The 16,506-nt window shown below is 36.6% G+C and overlaps 1 protein-coding gene across 2 annotated transcripts in view; it reads left to right on the forward strand.

Moving 5' to 3' along the window:
• PLPPR5 (phospholipid phosphatase related 5) overlaps positions 1-16,236 on the forward strand; it is a 127,284-nt gene extending 111,048 nt beyond the window's left edge. Inside the window, exon 6 of one of the 2 annotated variants that reach the window (XM_029229971.1) lies at positions 15,493-16,232. In XM_029229971.1, the coding sequence (XP_029085804.1) occupies positions 15,493-15,525 (33 nt within the window). In that variant the 3' untranslated portion in view covers positions 15,526-16,232. Of the gene's footprint in view, positions 1-15,492 lie in introns of both variants that reach the window. The other variant, XM_029229972.1, reaches the window with a different exon arrangement.
• Positions 16,237-16,506: the final 270 nt, after the last annotated feature.

Raw genomic sequence — 16,506 nt, forward strand, 5'->3', positions numbered from 1 at the left:
GTGCAAAACACCACACAAGATATTTCTCTCTAGTAGGAAAGAAAAGAGCATATAGATGAGAGAGAGAAGGGGGCAGGGTACCCACAGACACCAGTCTGAGAGCAACTGACATAGTGGACCTGATTCTCTCTCTCCTGTCTCTGTCTTCCTCCCTTTCCTCCCCTGCCTCCCTCCCTTCCTTCCTTCCTTTCTTCCTTTTCTCTCTCATTTTCTCTTTATCTTCCTGTAATGAGGCTATATTCATGAAAAATTGTGTAACTAAAATAATTATAGTGTTTTAAAATTATTCAGTTTTCTTCAGCTGCTCTTTGAGGAGGTCTTGGTTATGCTTCCTCGTATTGACTGTTGATATGTTTTGATTGAGCAAAGTCCCTTGGAAAAACTTCCCTGGAATAATTTAAATTCCTGTGCCCCTTCCTTATGACTCCCACAAACCTTTGGAGAGTGTTTGGTTTATTTTTCTCTGCCAAATTGGGCACGGAGACCTTGGTTGTAGCTCACATGCCTTTATGTATCACGCCCAAGGTCCAGCTGTCCTTGGCACACCTGCAGTCATCTCCATTTCAGGTCCTATCTGTCCTGGGGCCCTGACACAAGCTGTGTGTAGGTGCCTCTCATTTGCAGGAGCCACAAAATCCCACTGACCGAAGGCCGCAGGGAGCCAAGTCGCACCACTCCTCCCTTTCAAACTTATCCTTTTCTGGCTCCTGCCCTCAAGGGCCCATGCATCCCAAACAGAATCTTCAGGGGTGCTGGCTTCAGGAGGTCTCCAAAAACACAAAGACACCATTAATTACTCTCGGGAGTCCAAAAACCAAAAGTCTGCCTCTCCTTCTAGGAAATGAAGATGGAAACATTTACATATTCATTAGCTTTACTCTCCTATATTAGCAAGAGCAAAGTAGGAGTTAATATCTTAATAGCTGTGTCACAGAGAGAAAACAAGATAGAGTAAAATTATAGGCATTTCTACTAGATATAGTATAAATAGATCCAGTTTGATGGATGTCACCAAAGGACAATTGAAATTTTTCTTTGCCAGTAAAGAAGTTCAATGTTGCAGAAGTGGCTAAAATCCTATACGATCCCAGTAATACCTCCAAAATTTCAAAGAGTGAGGACAAGAGATAAGAATGACCTTTAAGAGAATGAGAAGACTTATTTAGAGCACAATTCAGCACCTTGGACCAACACCATGTTGAAGCAGGGTTAGCAGATAGGCAAGTACACACCAAAAGAAAGCCTTCAGGCAAGAAGCTTTCCTCTGATCAGGCTTCTCATTAATATGGGTGCGTGCCAGATGAAAGAACCCTTTCCTGAACTGAATGGGTACCATAAAATGGGTAAAAAAATAAAAATAAATAAGCTGCCTCCAAGGACTATGCCATCTTCCTGTAGTAGAGTTTAAGCTGAACAGAATAGCAGTCCTGATATTTCAGCAGCCATAGCAATAGTTTCATTATAGCTTCTATATAGTTTCATATAGAAATAAAGTGACCTTCCTGGAAATGTCCATGGCCTCAGCTTCTTCTCCCACTCCTGTCAGGCTGGTAAATCATCAAAATGATATTATAAAACTACATTCTCCAGCTCTTCAGCTTAAGATCTAGGTGAAGGATTCCCTGACTATTCAAGAAAACAGTTCAGGGGTCTTTGAATCTTCTCCCACTCAGTTTAGGAAGATAAACTGAGCTAAATCTATTCTGATTCAAGTATAAATAATCAGGACAATTACTTAAATCCTTTAAAATGATTTCATGACACAGAAGAGAGACATATTTTAAGAGATAGAATACGTTTTTGAGGGAAAAAAAGATTACAAGATAATTGAATTCATTGTAGACAATATCTATTTTCTACTGTCAAGGAAATTAAAGAAAATATGTGAAATGAGAGATGAAAGGTAGCTGGAACAATTAGGAAACTAATGTAAGAAAAGAATGTCATGGCAAGATTAAAACCAATACTAGAAACCATAAAGAACAAAATCCACAATGGAGAAAGTGAAATCAGTTATATTAAGGACAGGTTTCAGAATTCGTAGTACAAGAACAAGAGAATAAAATTGATCTGAGTAAAAATAATAGATATGAAGGATATACCACAGAAATGTAACATGTGAATCACTGTAGATGCTAAAGAAGAGGACAAATGAAGCTATAGCAATATTCAGAGAAATACTATAAGTAAACTTTCCTTCCAAATAAGTATCTGAATCTTTAGGCTCCAAGGGTTAACAGGATACAAGGGAAAATTAAAATATATACCAGAATTTAGATATTTCTCAGTGAAATTTTCAAATTTCAATACTGAAGAAAGAATTCTATAAATATTGTGGTAGATGGTATTGTTGTTCCCAATTATTAACTACCCTCTTCTATACGCAGAGTATCCTTCCTGCTCCAGTTATTTTGGACTTGATCAATAACATGTGAGTGAACCTGATAGATAACCCATCAACCAGAAACTTGTAGAGCCATCATGAGCTTCTGCCCACCCTGTTGCTCTTGAGCCTTCTTCCAGGAGAAGGCTGTGTTCCAGATACGGGCTGTTCTGACAGCCTGAGTCCCAGAATGGGAAGTCATGGGAAGCAGACCAACACCCAACCTGTAGCTTGGGGCAGATCCGTAGAACCTGACCACCAACATGTAGTATGAGGAGGTATATACACACATTTGTTGTTGGAAGCCAACTGAGCTTTTGAGGTTAAAATACAGTGTGCCTACTGAAAACTAATACACACAAAACTAATATACCACCCAAGACTAACAGCATGTTAGCCTCAGACTTCTCCCTCTATAGGATTAGATGCCAGAATAAAATGGAGTAATGTCTTCCGAGTTTCCATGAAAAAGGTGGTGACATACGAATTCTATTCCCACCCAAAAGGTCATTTAAGTGTTAAGATAATCATAAAGCACCACATGTGTAAGAATTCAGGAACTATATTACTCATGAAAGAAGATATTTGCTCGTACCAGAAGATATTTACCAGTTAACTGAGCAAAACACCAATATCTAGAGCTCTCAAATTGAGAAGAGTCATATTATGAATGAGTTGGCAGGAAAAATGGAAACCATTTAAATATAGACTTAATTAGAATTGACTGTGGTAAATGCAGTGACAGAAACAGGGCAAAATTATAAAATTCATTTAGAGAGAAGATCTGTAACAAAATAAATTAATACAGCAATGACAAAATGAGACAAATCTTAGATAATGCTAATAAAATTGTCAAAGTATGATAATTTGTAGATTTTATAAAGGAGGGACTCAATATTACTGCTTCATTCTTGCATTACTGACTAGAAAAATTTAGGTTCAAGCATTTTTTAAAATAAAATTTATCAGGAGTAGTTTAAACAGTTTTAAAAGTCCAATGACGAAGTGTAAGATGTAAACTACACACTTGCCAATGGGTTAATGTCTGTAATATATAAAACATCCTAATTGAAAACTGGGCAAAGTTCATGAATAAGCACATCATTAGAGATCAAATGCAAATGAAAAAGAGGTATATGGAAAAGTACTCTCTGTCATGTTTGATGAAAATTTGTGAAGGGTCTTTTATGCAACACTGTGAAGTTGGTTCTTACCCTGTAAGCAAAGGGGAGCCATGAAGGAGTGTAAGGAAGGAAATGGCATGTTCAGAATGGAGAATAAGTTGAAGGAGAGCAACACTGCAGCAAAACAAAATCAAACAAAAACCAATCTGAGAGGCTGTTGTAAAAATCCAGATAAATGATAAAGATGACATGGACTAGACCTCAATACAGCCATGTTGTGCCATATTGACTGACCAGGCATCATTTGGCAAAGTCTCTCTTGGTCGGGTGCTGATTCTGATCAGAGGAGTTGTATTACTCCATTCAGGCTGCTATAACAAAATACTATAGACTGGTGGCTTATAAATAACAGAAATTTATTTCTCACCATCCTGGAGGCTAGGATATCTAAGATCAAGGCACTGGCAGCTTCAGTCTCTGGTGAGGGCTCACTTCCTGGTTCATAGATGGTCATCTTCTTCCTGTGTCTTCACATGGCAGCAGGGGTGAGGGAGTTCTCTAGGGTCTTTATAAGAATACTTATCCCATTCATAAAAGACTCCGCCCTTATGAGCTAATCATCTCCCAAAAGCCCCATTTCCTGATATCATGTTGGGGATTAGCTTTCAACATATGAATTTGGGGGCACACAAGCATTCGGTCTATATGCAGGGGTTATCTAACCATACCAGTACTTTACAGTGAAAAAGGGCTAACTGCTGACCAGGGTGTCGCTAAGAAAACTATCCCTCCACCCTACCCACCTCAAGAAACCTGCTGACCTTCCATCTTTGGAGTTTTCCTGTCCTCTCTTCAGACATTTCTCTTGGCCATAACTAACAGAAAAGGAGCACCTTGACTTCCTTCCTTCCAGGGGTCCTCCTGGGTCAAGCTTCATTCATCCCAGAAACAAAACACTAAATGCTTTTGTTTTTTCCCTCTTGCCCTCTGCTTGTTCTCTCTCTAAGGCAGAAAGCTGCTGTTCAGATTTGCATAGGTAAACACATACACATGATGTGTGCTTATGCATTATCAATTTTAACTGGTGCCAAACAGCAAATCTAAAGAAAGGGACACTCACTATCTAGCAAGGGAGCAAAAATATTTAAAAATAAATGTAAGGATAGATGGGATTTGATAGAAAATAGAATATTTCCAATAAATCTGAGAGGAGTTGATAATCTGCATAGTTTTATTAAGGCAAATAGAACAGGCCACTGTAGCCACTTATGGCTGGCTCATTGGAGATCACTTTGAGAACTCACTTAGTGGATAGGGCCAGGTATAGGCAATGCTTTTTGTGAAAAAATATTTTTTTTCCATCTAAGCCTAAGCATCATTTTTTCTTAGGTTTATGTGACCTAATCATTTAAACCAAAGGTAATTCCCTCTTGCCAACAACAAGAAAGGGAAGGTAATGCTAGGAATAATTTACAAGATTACAGCTTTGTACATCGGGTCAGGGACTTTTCACTAACCTGTACTACCCAAGAAGCTTCGTTGTATGAAAGCACTTCCTGATTAACAGAAGCATCACCTGAGTGAAAGTGGTAACCAGTGATAACAGTTTGAAAAATCTAGAAATGGCGTAAGGAATGTGTACTAATACAGATAGAAATTACCATGTTTTGTTTAATTCCCATGGCAACTGCGAAGGAAAACTATATGGATAGGAAAATTCTAAGAGAATTCACGGTGACCCAGGAAAGCCCATGCATTGACATTTACATTGACTGTTTTGCAGATTATAAAATCACAGAAATCAAGGTGAAGCCTGAGCTGAAATTTAGGCAGAGTGGGGGTGGGGGTGGAGGTTGGAGAGACAAGCTTCTGCAGCTGGCAGTCCTGAGTCTGAAGCTTGGTTTGTCTACATTAGAACTAGGCGGGGTTAGACAAATTATTCCTCTTCTCCTTTTCCAAAAAGATTGATATAATAATATTTTCCTTACGGAGTAATTGTTGGGATTAACAGATCCCAAATGAACTTCTTGGCACATGGTAGGTGCTTAACACAAGTTAGTTCCCTCCTGTAACAATAATGATTCCCTTAATAGGATTTTCATTTTATTGCAGGATAGGATACCCTTATAGGTATATTTCACGGATTTAAAAATTTATACAGATCGTCTATGTCATACATAGCACATGTGGCAGAAAATCTTATAGTATAAAATGTTGCATACATTAGTGTCATAGCAACAGCAAAACAATCCTGTGGTTTCTTGCCAAGACAAATATGATTATACGTTACGGTGCTCTCTGTGATAAATTCTTTTGAGGTTTCAAAATGTTGTGCTTGAATAACAATGGCAATCTGTTTAAGATTCAGTTACTTTTCTATAATGCAAATCTTTGTTTAACAGAGCTGCTGAACTGTAATGTAAATGTTACATAGGACCTGTCAAAACAACTGTATTAGTGATCAGATATTGGAATAGTTAGTGGAACAAAATATCTTTATATTTTAGGCCTTTTTTCTCAATCTAAGCTTTGAGCACTTATGAAAAATATTTGAAGTGAATCAATGTTTACATGCTGTATTCTGTTCTCATTTGTTGAATTTAATATTGCTTAAAAAAGGCAATTGAAAATGGAAGCTTAAAAATTCCAACCAGGCATCAACATTTTAGGTTAGAAAAATTAGCATATACTGATATTACTTTGCCATATGTCATTTTTCCTATTTGTACTTACATATATTCATTATTTATTTCTCCACACTATTTATAAATCATAATATACTATACAAAGAATAAAAGCCAGATTTTTTGTTCAGTCATATCTAGCAGGCCTTTTATAAAATCATCTTTTCAGTACATTACTTTTGAATATAAACAAGCTCTCTCATCTCATTTTATGAATAAATATAGAGTTGATGACTGCATTTTTAAATTATATGATTCGTGCAGTCATTAGTTAAGGACAGAATAAGACAATGATGGATTTAAAAAATCATTCTCAGTGCACACATCGTTAGTTACACATGGAAAACTTCTTCCACCCATTCATCCCCCTCTTCTCTCAGATTGGTTCCCTTTTGGTAGACTGTCCTAGAGACGCTTTTGAAGCTATGGCAGCCTTCAAAATCAGTCCAGAGCACCATGACACTATGAACATTTTTGGTAGAGAAAATACAGTTTTATTTGACTAAAGCTAGGAAAATAAACAGTGACCCCATTCCCAGTCTTATGAAACAACCACATTTAGTTTTTGTTGTTTGTCGTTTCTGTTAAAGGAGCAACAAGTAACTTATGTACATTATTTAAAATTTGAAAATCTGGGTAAGCAAAACAGTAATGAATAGGAAATATCCATATCCTACCACAGTAATCACTGGACATATTTTCTTAAAATAGCCTTCGAGACCCCATGAGTATGTGTCTGAGTTTGTGTGTGGTACGGGACCTCCCTGGATGCTCCCTTCTGTAGCCAGCTTTTGCCCATGTAACAGTATATCATGAGTATGCTCACAGATCAATGAATATATCATCATATCAAGCATAACTGTAAAAGCTAATCTTCAGTGAGAACCTAATATGTGTCCAGAATTATGCAAAGAACATCACACATAAAATGCCATTTTAGTTTTTACAGAAATCATTTGAGTGTAGCTTGTTATTCCGATTTTACAGAGGAGACTTAAAGAGGTTAAGTAATTTGCCCAAGGTCACATAACCTGCATTCTGAAATTGGAATACAGAACTGTTTTTTCCATTTTTTATTTATATTCCATGTTTATCACTGCAGAGCTCCAGATCATAATCACTGTGCTTAACACATAGAATTACAATATAGAATTACATTGAAAAGCTTTAATCCATATAAATTAATCATTACCTTTGTTAGGCAGAGGATTGCTTCCACTTCCAATTTCCCACAATTATAAATACTAGGGTAAACATCTCTAAAATAGATATATTTGTAAGTTCAATTAATAACTTATTTAAGATATATTTATAGAAGTGGAAATGCTGGAAAAAAAGAGGATGAGTACTCTTAAGGTTTTCGGTTTGATTCACATCAAACCAAGAACGGAGAATATTGTTCTTAACAATCTTCACCAATCTTATAGGTCAAAAATAAATGAGGTACCTCATTTTAATTTGCATCTTTTGAATACCTTCCCGTACATTTATTTTGTATTTCCCTTTTTGTGACTGAAACAAATATTGAAACAATAGTTCAATAACTGACAAATTCTAGTCATCACTTGGCCCTTAGACTTAATTCATAGAGTGGCTTAATACTCCTGTTTTTAATTGGGGTTTATTAAAGGCATAATTTACATCCTATAAAATTCCCTTTTTAGCATATAGTTTTATGAGTTTTGACAAATGCCTACCATCATGTAATCATAACCACAATCAAGTTATAGAACATTTCTATCACCCTAAAATGGTAGCCAACCCCTCCTTTAGCCCCCAACCCCTGGCAACCACTATCTTTTTTCTGTTCCTATAGTTTTACCTTTTCCAGGATGTCATATAAATGGATTCATATAGTATGTAGCCTTTTGAGTCTTCTTTCACCTTGCATAATGCATTTGAAATTCATTCATGTTGTTACCTGTTTTCTTTTTTTCCTTTTTTATTGCTGAGTGGTATTCTGTTGTATAGGATGTACCACCATTTTTTAAAATCCATTTACCAATTGAAGGATATTTGGGCTGTTTCCAGTTTTTCCCAATTATGAATAAAGCTGATATAAAAATTCATGCACAGGTTTTTGTGAAAATGTATATTTTTCAGTCTCTTGGATAAATACCTAGGAATGGGATTGTTGGTTTGTATGGTAAATATATTCAATATTTTACCTTTACAAAATGTTTCTGAAGTATCTGTGTCATGCCTAATGGCCCTTATGGGTTTGAATGGTTCTGAAATTACTCTTGATGTAGCTCATCCAGATTTTTATTGACTGGTACCTCTTTCTGAAAATAGGCAAGTTTTTAAATAAAGAGTTCTAATCAGCTCCTGGTTATACAAGAACTTATGCACTTGATTCATTACCCACATCCTCTGATTCTTCTCTGTCAAGTAGCATTGGGCTGCTTATTTAGCAAATATAATGTTTTTTTAAAAAGTTAAAGAGAAATTAAATAAGAAGCCATTAGTTAGATTAAAATACTAGTGTAAAAGAAGGCATGGGTACAATTTATGGGTGAGTTACCTTTTTTACCATCATTTGTTATGTATAGTAAAATTTTATTTGTTACTAGGTTTGTAATATATGAAACGTAACAAATATCAAATAAGCAGCACTATGGTACCTTTCCCAGGACTCATGAGTTTACAGTCTCATGAGTCTGTACTTTTATAGATTTTATAAATAATTTTATAAGCAAATTCAAAACAGGGTGATGATAGCTATGCTAGAGGAGCACATAAACGGGGACCCATCCAAACTTAGCGATGCTTACAACATCCTCTAAGTAGAGATCTGAAGGACTGGTGGCCATGGGAGAAGGAGAGAAAAATATTCCAGATAGAGGAACCAGCTTGCACCAAGGTTTTATTTGGCAAGTGAGGTAAGAGCACTGGGTCAAGAGACTTGAGGATGCCATTAAAGAGAGTTCAAATGGGGTCCAGAATGAATGTAATAGAAATAGAATTGAAAAGAAGCAAGATGAGCTGGAGCAGATGCACAATTATTGGTTGGGAAATTTCTAAAATGGCCAAAGAAACTTTGTAGTATGAGGGAGGTAGGCCAGGAGGTACATTGGGTTGATGGTTGAGAACATAGTTGTGAATATGGGCTAAAAGTATGTTAGACAGGTCATTAGAGTTAGGGAAGTTAAGAAACTTTAGATAGAGTCCAGGGATACCCACATCCACTAAGGACCATAAACACATTAGTATTAATAGACTTACTTGGAGTTTCATGTCGGTGCATTGGGAAACATTGAGTTACAGTGAAACCCAAGAGTTTATTACACATCTTCTCAATACCTTATGCCCCGTGAAGTTCTAAGCAAGGGAAATAATGTGCAGCTGTTCCCAGAAGTATTTAAACACAGAGTTTTTTTTTTTTTTTTTTTTGGAGAACCATTCAGGATTACTGCTTTTTTAGGCAATGCTCTTTTTACCAGATAAATAATATTTTAAGAATTGATTGTATATACCTGGCAGTGCTCACATTGCTAACTAATCACTTTTCTGTACCTTTTGGCAGTGGTTCTCAGACTGGTGTAAAAGGAAATTCCTGCGAAGAAACAAAACTCTGAACTAATATAAAACTCTGAATTGAAACAGAACCACTATAAAAAAAAGAAATAGTTCCCCAAAAGTCATCTTTCCTGAGAGAACTCTGGTTCTATCACGTTTATCTTTTGTCTTCACATCCCCAACTTTTTAAAACAAGAAATTGCTTAGATGAACTTTACAATGTTTTGTAGTCTCAAGTTTGAAGTTCTCTAATAATTTCTTCTAATATGGACCCAACATCATTTTTCTTTTCTAAAATACTCACCAAGTTCACAACCTACCAGGAGGAAAACAATGTGACAAAATAGAGTCTAAGAGCACACACTTCATTTGCTACTGCTTTTCTTCCTTCTCTCTTCTCCTACCCATTTTGCCTTCATCAAGAGACACAGTGAAGGAAGGAAGGAAGCAAATGCAAAATAAAGATAGCCAATATTTGGGAGTATGACATCCATCCACCTTCCCCTGATAAAATGTAGGCTGTGTCTGTAATAATTGTTGATTATTATAGGACTATGATTCCTTATCCTAAATCATTAGTGCTAGGTGTTTTTCAGGATTAAAATATTTTATATTTTAGGGGAAAGTACTGTGTATTCTGTTACACAAGCAGGATCTTGGGCATCACTTTGTAATCAAAGATGGATATTTCCACAGCATAACAGAGTACAAATTGCCTCACAGCTATTCAGGTTTGTTTTTTACCACCAAATGAATTTGCACCAATTTTACCAGAAACATTTGGGTTTTAAAGTTTGTTTGGATATTAGAATTGTAGACTATAGCATTGTGAAATTCCAACCAATTATAAAAATCTTCTTGACTTCATTCTCTCTCCTTTTCTTTCTTTTCTTTTACTTTTTTATCTTGTTTCTCTGGCTTTTACAGACAACTATCGATATAATGATATGTTTGAGTAGAGACAAGGACCTTTGTTCATATCATCTCATTTAATCTTAATAAAAATCTATTCGAATAGGTATTATTATTTCCATTTCACAAATGAGAAAGCTAAGTCTCTGAAAGGTTAAATTGCTTGTGAAAATTTCAGTTGGTACGGAGCCCACCTTCAAACACTTGACATTCACACTACCTGACTCCAGAGTCCACTGTGCCACCCAGCTTCCTTACCAATAGAGCTGAGTACACAAATCACTGAGTTAGCCATCATATGCACAGATCCCATTTTATGCTTAAGTTTAGCATAAAAGCTGATTGCTGATAACCTCCTGTTCAAAAACAAAAGCTGTTTATAATCATCCAGAAAGAAAGGAACTGGAACAACATTTAACCTCAGCATTTGGTGCAGCAATATAACAGCATAGAACTTTAAATAGACTAGCACTTTATCCAAGTAAGTCAGTCAATATTTAATAAACACTGAAATAATATATAAAACACATTTTGTAGGTGTCCCAAATCCAACCTATTGAGAATGGTCAAGAAGAAAATTCACAGGGAAGGTCCTTTAAAGGCTGTCTTGCAAGGCTCTTCAGCTGGATAACGGGAATCAGCCACTGTGAACACCTTCAATTAAGGCAATAAACGTATGTGCGCTAGAGCGCACTGGTGTTGGAGTTGGTTGCAAAGCTAAGGCAAATACAGAAACCGTGTCCTTTTGTGCAGGTTTCCATTACAACGAAAAGGGATCTAGATACTAGGTTGTTTGAGTTGTTATTGTTATTTTTATTCAATATAAAATTTTGTATATATTTATTCAAATATATTTTGTTTTTTCACTGATTTTTTTCACTCATTAATGGGAAATTAGCGTTCTTCAATGAAATAGCCCTTAATAGTAGTGACTATTTTTTGTTTTCTTACCTGAGGTACTCATTTTGCATCTCCCACTGTTTTCTCAAAGAGAAATGGCGGGTGGCAGATCTTGTCAGGTGGCAAGTCATCACCAAATTTTCATGTCATAAGTAAATGACAATTTTAAGTAACTTTTTAAAATTCCAAAGCATAATTTATACAACTGGGGGTATAGAATAAATAGGAAAACAGAAATTTTCACATAGAACTTAAGGCTTCAAAAATTGATATGCTAGAGACTTAGAGTATATCAAATTTAAGAATCCAAAACTACTTTTCAGAAACAAGTGCTTGTTTTTCCATGGGACCTCTGCACTCAAGGACTGGATTCAGTATTTTGCTCACTGATTTGCTGTGGACTTGAATGAACACTTTCTAATGGATGTAGCATATTCTAATCTTCAACTCTTTGGACACAAGCTTTGTTATCTCCACTCTAATCCTCTGTATGTATAATTGCACTGATGATTTATATGACCACTTTCTTCTTGTGACTCTGAATTAAGCTTCTATGCATGAGTTTTTGGTTTGCCTGCTGAGTGTTTGCGCTATCATCTACTAATAAGATTTAGTATTGCATATTAAGAATTCAGCTGGATTAAAAGGGGAAAATCCTTGTCACCTAGTTTGCCTCATAGGGAGCCCATTCCTCAAGACAGGTGATCTGAAAATATTAAGTGCAATTCTGTTTTTTTAAATATTACTGAGAAAAATGCTGATGAAGTGAGCAATGTCATAACTTCCTGCATAGGAATTATACCATTTGAATATTTCAAATCATGCATTTACATGCATGTAATTGTTATAATATAGAATCATAGAGTCTTATAGATGGTAAGGACTTTAAGTAATTAGTTTGCCCTTTCTCAAGATTCTTTCAGGGAAAAACTGCTCCTGTGCTAGATGAGAATTCATCTTATTTCTTAAAGCATACTGAGATATAAGGTCCACCCCTTTCAGTCTGTGGTGTGGGTTTATTTGCTCTTAGTGGAATTAATAAACAGATGGCCCCTGTGCTCTCTGTATACTCCTTTAATGTACTTGGAAACTGTTATTAAATTTCCCCTTTATTTTCTCTTCCTTTTGCATAGTCACTTTGTTATTTATTTTCCTCTGTTTACCTAATGACCATCTTTAAATGATTAGCCCCAAGTAGAACCCTTCTAATTCCAGTCAAATAGGAAAAATCAACTCAGAGATTAGAACTTAATTGTGATGTGAAAGTGAAAGGGTACTAATTGGAAAAAGCAGGCATTTCCCCAGAGCCCTGGGATCTAAAAGTGGAGTCAGTCTGGAAACAAACTGTTTACCCTTGAAGTTTAACCTGGTAATGACTTAGCATAAAGAAAGGGGTAATATCATTCAGAATTTATGGGCAGTGAAAGGAAGATCTAGTGGTCACCAAAACGTGCTTTTATTTTATTTTATTTTTATTTTTTTATTTTTTTGCGGTACGCGGGCCTCTCACTGTTGTGGCCTCTCCCGTTGCGGAGCACAGGCTCCGGACGTGCAGGCTCAGCGGCCATGGCTCACGGGCCCAGCAGCTCCGCGGCATGTGGGATCTTCCCAGACCGGGGCACGAACCCGTGTCCCCTGCATCGGCAGGTGGACTCTCAACCACTGTGCCACCAGGGAAACCCCAAAACGTGCTTTTAAATGGCAAGACTGAAACCAGGATTTCCTGGTTCTCACTAGCACACTTACAGTTATCCATTCAATGTCTCATTTCTAAGGTGACCTCGTGTCCCTATTTGGGACAGCCCCAGTTTAAGCCTGTCATTCCTATGTATGATTAGCATCCCTTTTCTCCCCCACAATGTCCAGGTTTAGATGATAATTTATATGCTCTCCCTGCAGTCAGTCATTGCACATCTTTGTCAGTCTCTCCAGCTTGTACCTGTCCCTTGGTTTTTCTTACTCTGCTTGTGTTCTCCCTTGCATTGATTATCAGTGATTTGTTTTGGATACTTTCTTTGCTTTATTAAGGTCTTTTAACATTTCAGTTCTATCTTCCAAAGTGATGGTTGTCCCCTTCACTTAGGATCATCTTCAGCAAATGTAATGAGCCTTGTGGACACTTTATTATTTAGGTTAAGGGAACACTGATACCTAGGCCAGTGGCCTTTGGAACAGCATCCATTTTCTCTCCCTTGTATTTTTTGTGTGTGTGTGTGGTTTTTTTTGCGATACGCGGACCTCTCACTGTTGTGGCCTCTCCCGTTGCGGAGCACAGGCTCCGGACGTGCAGGCTCAGCGGCCATGGCTCACGGGCCCAGCAGCTCCGCGGCATGTGGGATCTTCCCAGACCGGGGCACGAACCCGTGTCCCCTGCATCGGCAGGTGGACTCTCAACCACTGCGCCACCAGGGAAGCCCTCTCCTTTGTTTTAATCTCCTTTCCTTTCTTTTTACTGTCATGTCTTCACCCTTTCCCTACCCTCCATTTGCCGCTGACTGATTAATCTTCAATTTATATCTTAACATCTTCCCAGAAATTACTATGTGCTAGGTCCTGTCCAGAGGAGTGCACTCCTGTCAGTTTTGTACTGAAACACTGTATATCAAATTGTTCACAGATTTCAAGTCCCCATGGGGCCACTGGAAATAAAACTATGATGTACTGTTTCCACAGTTCTTACGGCTTTTACTCAATCATAGTGCATTATATAACTCTGACGAATATTTTTTGTCCTAAAGTCATGCTTGTGCTTTTGGAAGAAAAACTCAAGAAAACTTAGAGATGAACTGTTGAATTTGCCAACATTTTCATCATGCATTTTTTTAAATGGGAAATTAAAGTATCTAAGGTCTTGTCAAGCAGTTAGTAAAAGGGTCCGCATGCTCTGCTCACTACTGATTCTTACTGATATTGTTTTTCTCTAGGCTTAAGTGGGTCACACCTAGAAAATAATGCCTTAAGCTGTGGTTAGTAATATCCTTCTAGTTGCGGTTAATATGCCTCAATTCAGTGAAAATGAATTTTAATTTATTCACATACATTCAGAAAATGTTTTAGCTGTTTAAAACACCTTAACTTGAAAAGAGCTACACATACATGGAAGAAATCTCATGGCGTGCATTCATTACGTGAAATTCTATTTATGATGTCTTTGACTTATAAAGAGTCCAAGCTACTATGAAAAACATTCCAAACAGGTAATTTGATGGTAAAACCCTTCCATAATGCTGCTGTTATTGGTTGGGGCTGTCACTTAAGTTAGCTCTTGACATGACCTATATGTGGCATGATTAATTATGTCATGTCGATTTTCCACTGCAGTATTTCAGCAGCCATGGTATGGCCTGTTGCATGTCTGAAACCATTTAAATATTAGCCATTCCACAGGGTTCCTTTGTACACAATTCAGTTGCTTAAACAAACAACAACAAAAAAAAATTTTAAACCTCCTTAAAGAATTTTCTGGTTGAGGTAAACAACAGAGATTGCAGTCTGTAGTCTGGATTCATGCATCAAAAATGAAGTGTTTAAAGGAGATCTTTGTCAACTAGCAAATGCCATTTCAGTCTGAACATTTCACCACTCCTTCTATGCCATCTGTCTCACAGGGAGCAATTAGTCTGAACCTTCAACATGCAGCATTAAAATTCCATTAACACTGAACAGAATATTAACATGCCTGGCATTGCCATTTTTCTCTCTCCAAATTTCAGTGTTAATTTTGAATAAGGCAGGTATAACATTTTACTCTATTTGGTTAATTAATAATATTGAATAAAATATATAATTAGCAGCCAAATTTATGTAATAATAGGTACAACTCATTTGAATAATGCTGTATGCTTTTGCAGTTTAAACACACCTGGGCTACAGTTTTATATGAGGCTAACGATTATTTGTAAAAGCACTGAATCTTTTACAAAGCCAGTTTTCCCAGGGCTCTGACTTTGTAATTCTTTTCTTTTTGCAGAACCACATCACTGCCTTCGCAGAAGTCACATGATATTGAAGCAGATGGTCTTTCACTGCATTGGACATCGTCCCTTTTCACCATCCATTCATAACACCCAAAGTGTGTTTGATGACAAAAACGTTTATCAAGTTGTCTAATCATTTTTATAATTTAAAAATCAGTGTCAACTTATCTGTTTCCCCCACTAGACTGTGAGCTCCTCAAGGGCAGGACTGTGTCTTTCTTCTCTGTCTCCCCAGCACCTATAACAAAGCCTCACACAGAGTAGGTTCAATAAAAAATGATGACCAATGAACAAAAATTAATTCTGAAATAAAACATTCACTTCAGTTTCTCACAGAATCACTGAGACCATGTGAAAAGAAACCTCTACGCGAGTCGTATTTGTGTAAGAAGTCCCTCTATTTTGAGCTAGTCAAGCTTTTTAATTTTTCATGTATCTTCTATTCGGCAGCACACCATGTTTCATTTGAAGTGGACTTTGAAAGTCATGGGGGTTTTTATTTCATTATTCAGCATGACTTATTTCCATTCTAACAGATTTCAGTGTGTGAAATTACTTTACTTTTAGAAAGTATGTTCTGTACTAAAATAATGTTTGCACATAATATTATGCTATATTTCACTTAAAATACCATTCATACTATAAATTCTAAGACTGGTGCTTCTGCTTTTGAAGGGGAAAATGCCAATTTTTACTGTAATAAGTAATGTATCATAATTAAAAATTATTTATTTGGATTTTTGTTCCTGACAGTTGTGGTTTAATTGTTGACTTGTAGTTTTTGAATTCAGGCAGTATTTAGGAGAGTCAAAGTGACTAAATCCTTAGCAATGATACCTATTTATTGAGCATTTTTCCACTGATAATTGTCTCAAGAGTGGTCTAAGGCTCCATTCTTTTACTAGTCAAGTTTCCAGATAATTTAAATAGCAAAGAACCACACCCTGACAACGCAGTTTAAATTATATAAAAGTAAGAAATGTAGTTAATGTATTTTACTTTGCGTA

This window comes from Monodon monoceros, unplaced genomic scaffold (assembly GCF_005190385.1).
Source record: "Monodon monoceros isolate NGI ecotype Baffin Bay Population unplaced genomic scaffold, NGI_Narwhal_1 Super_Scaffold_18, whole genome shotgun sequence".
Taxonomy (NCBI): domain Eukaryota; kingdom Metazoa; phylum Chordata; class Mammalia; order Artiodactyla; family Monodontidae; genus Monodon; species Monodon monoceros.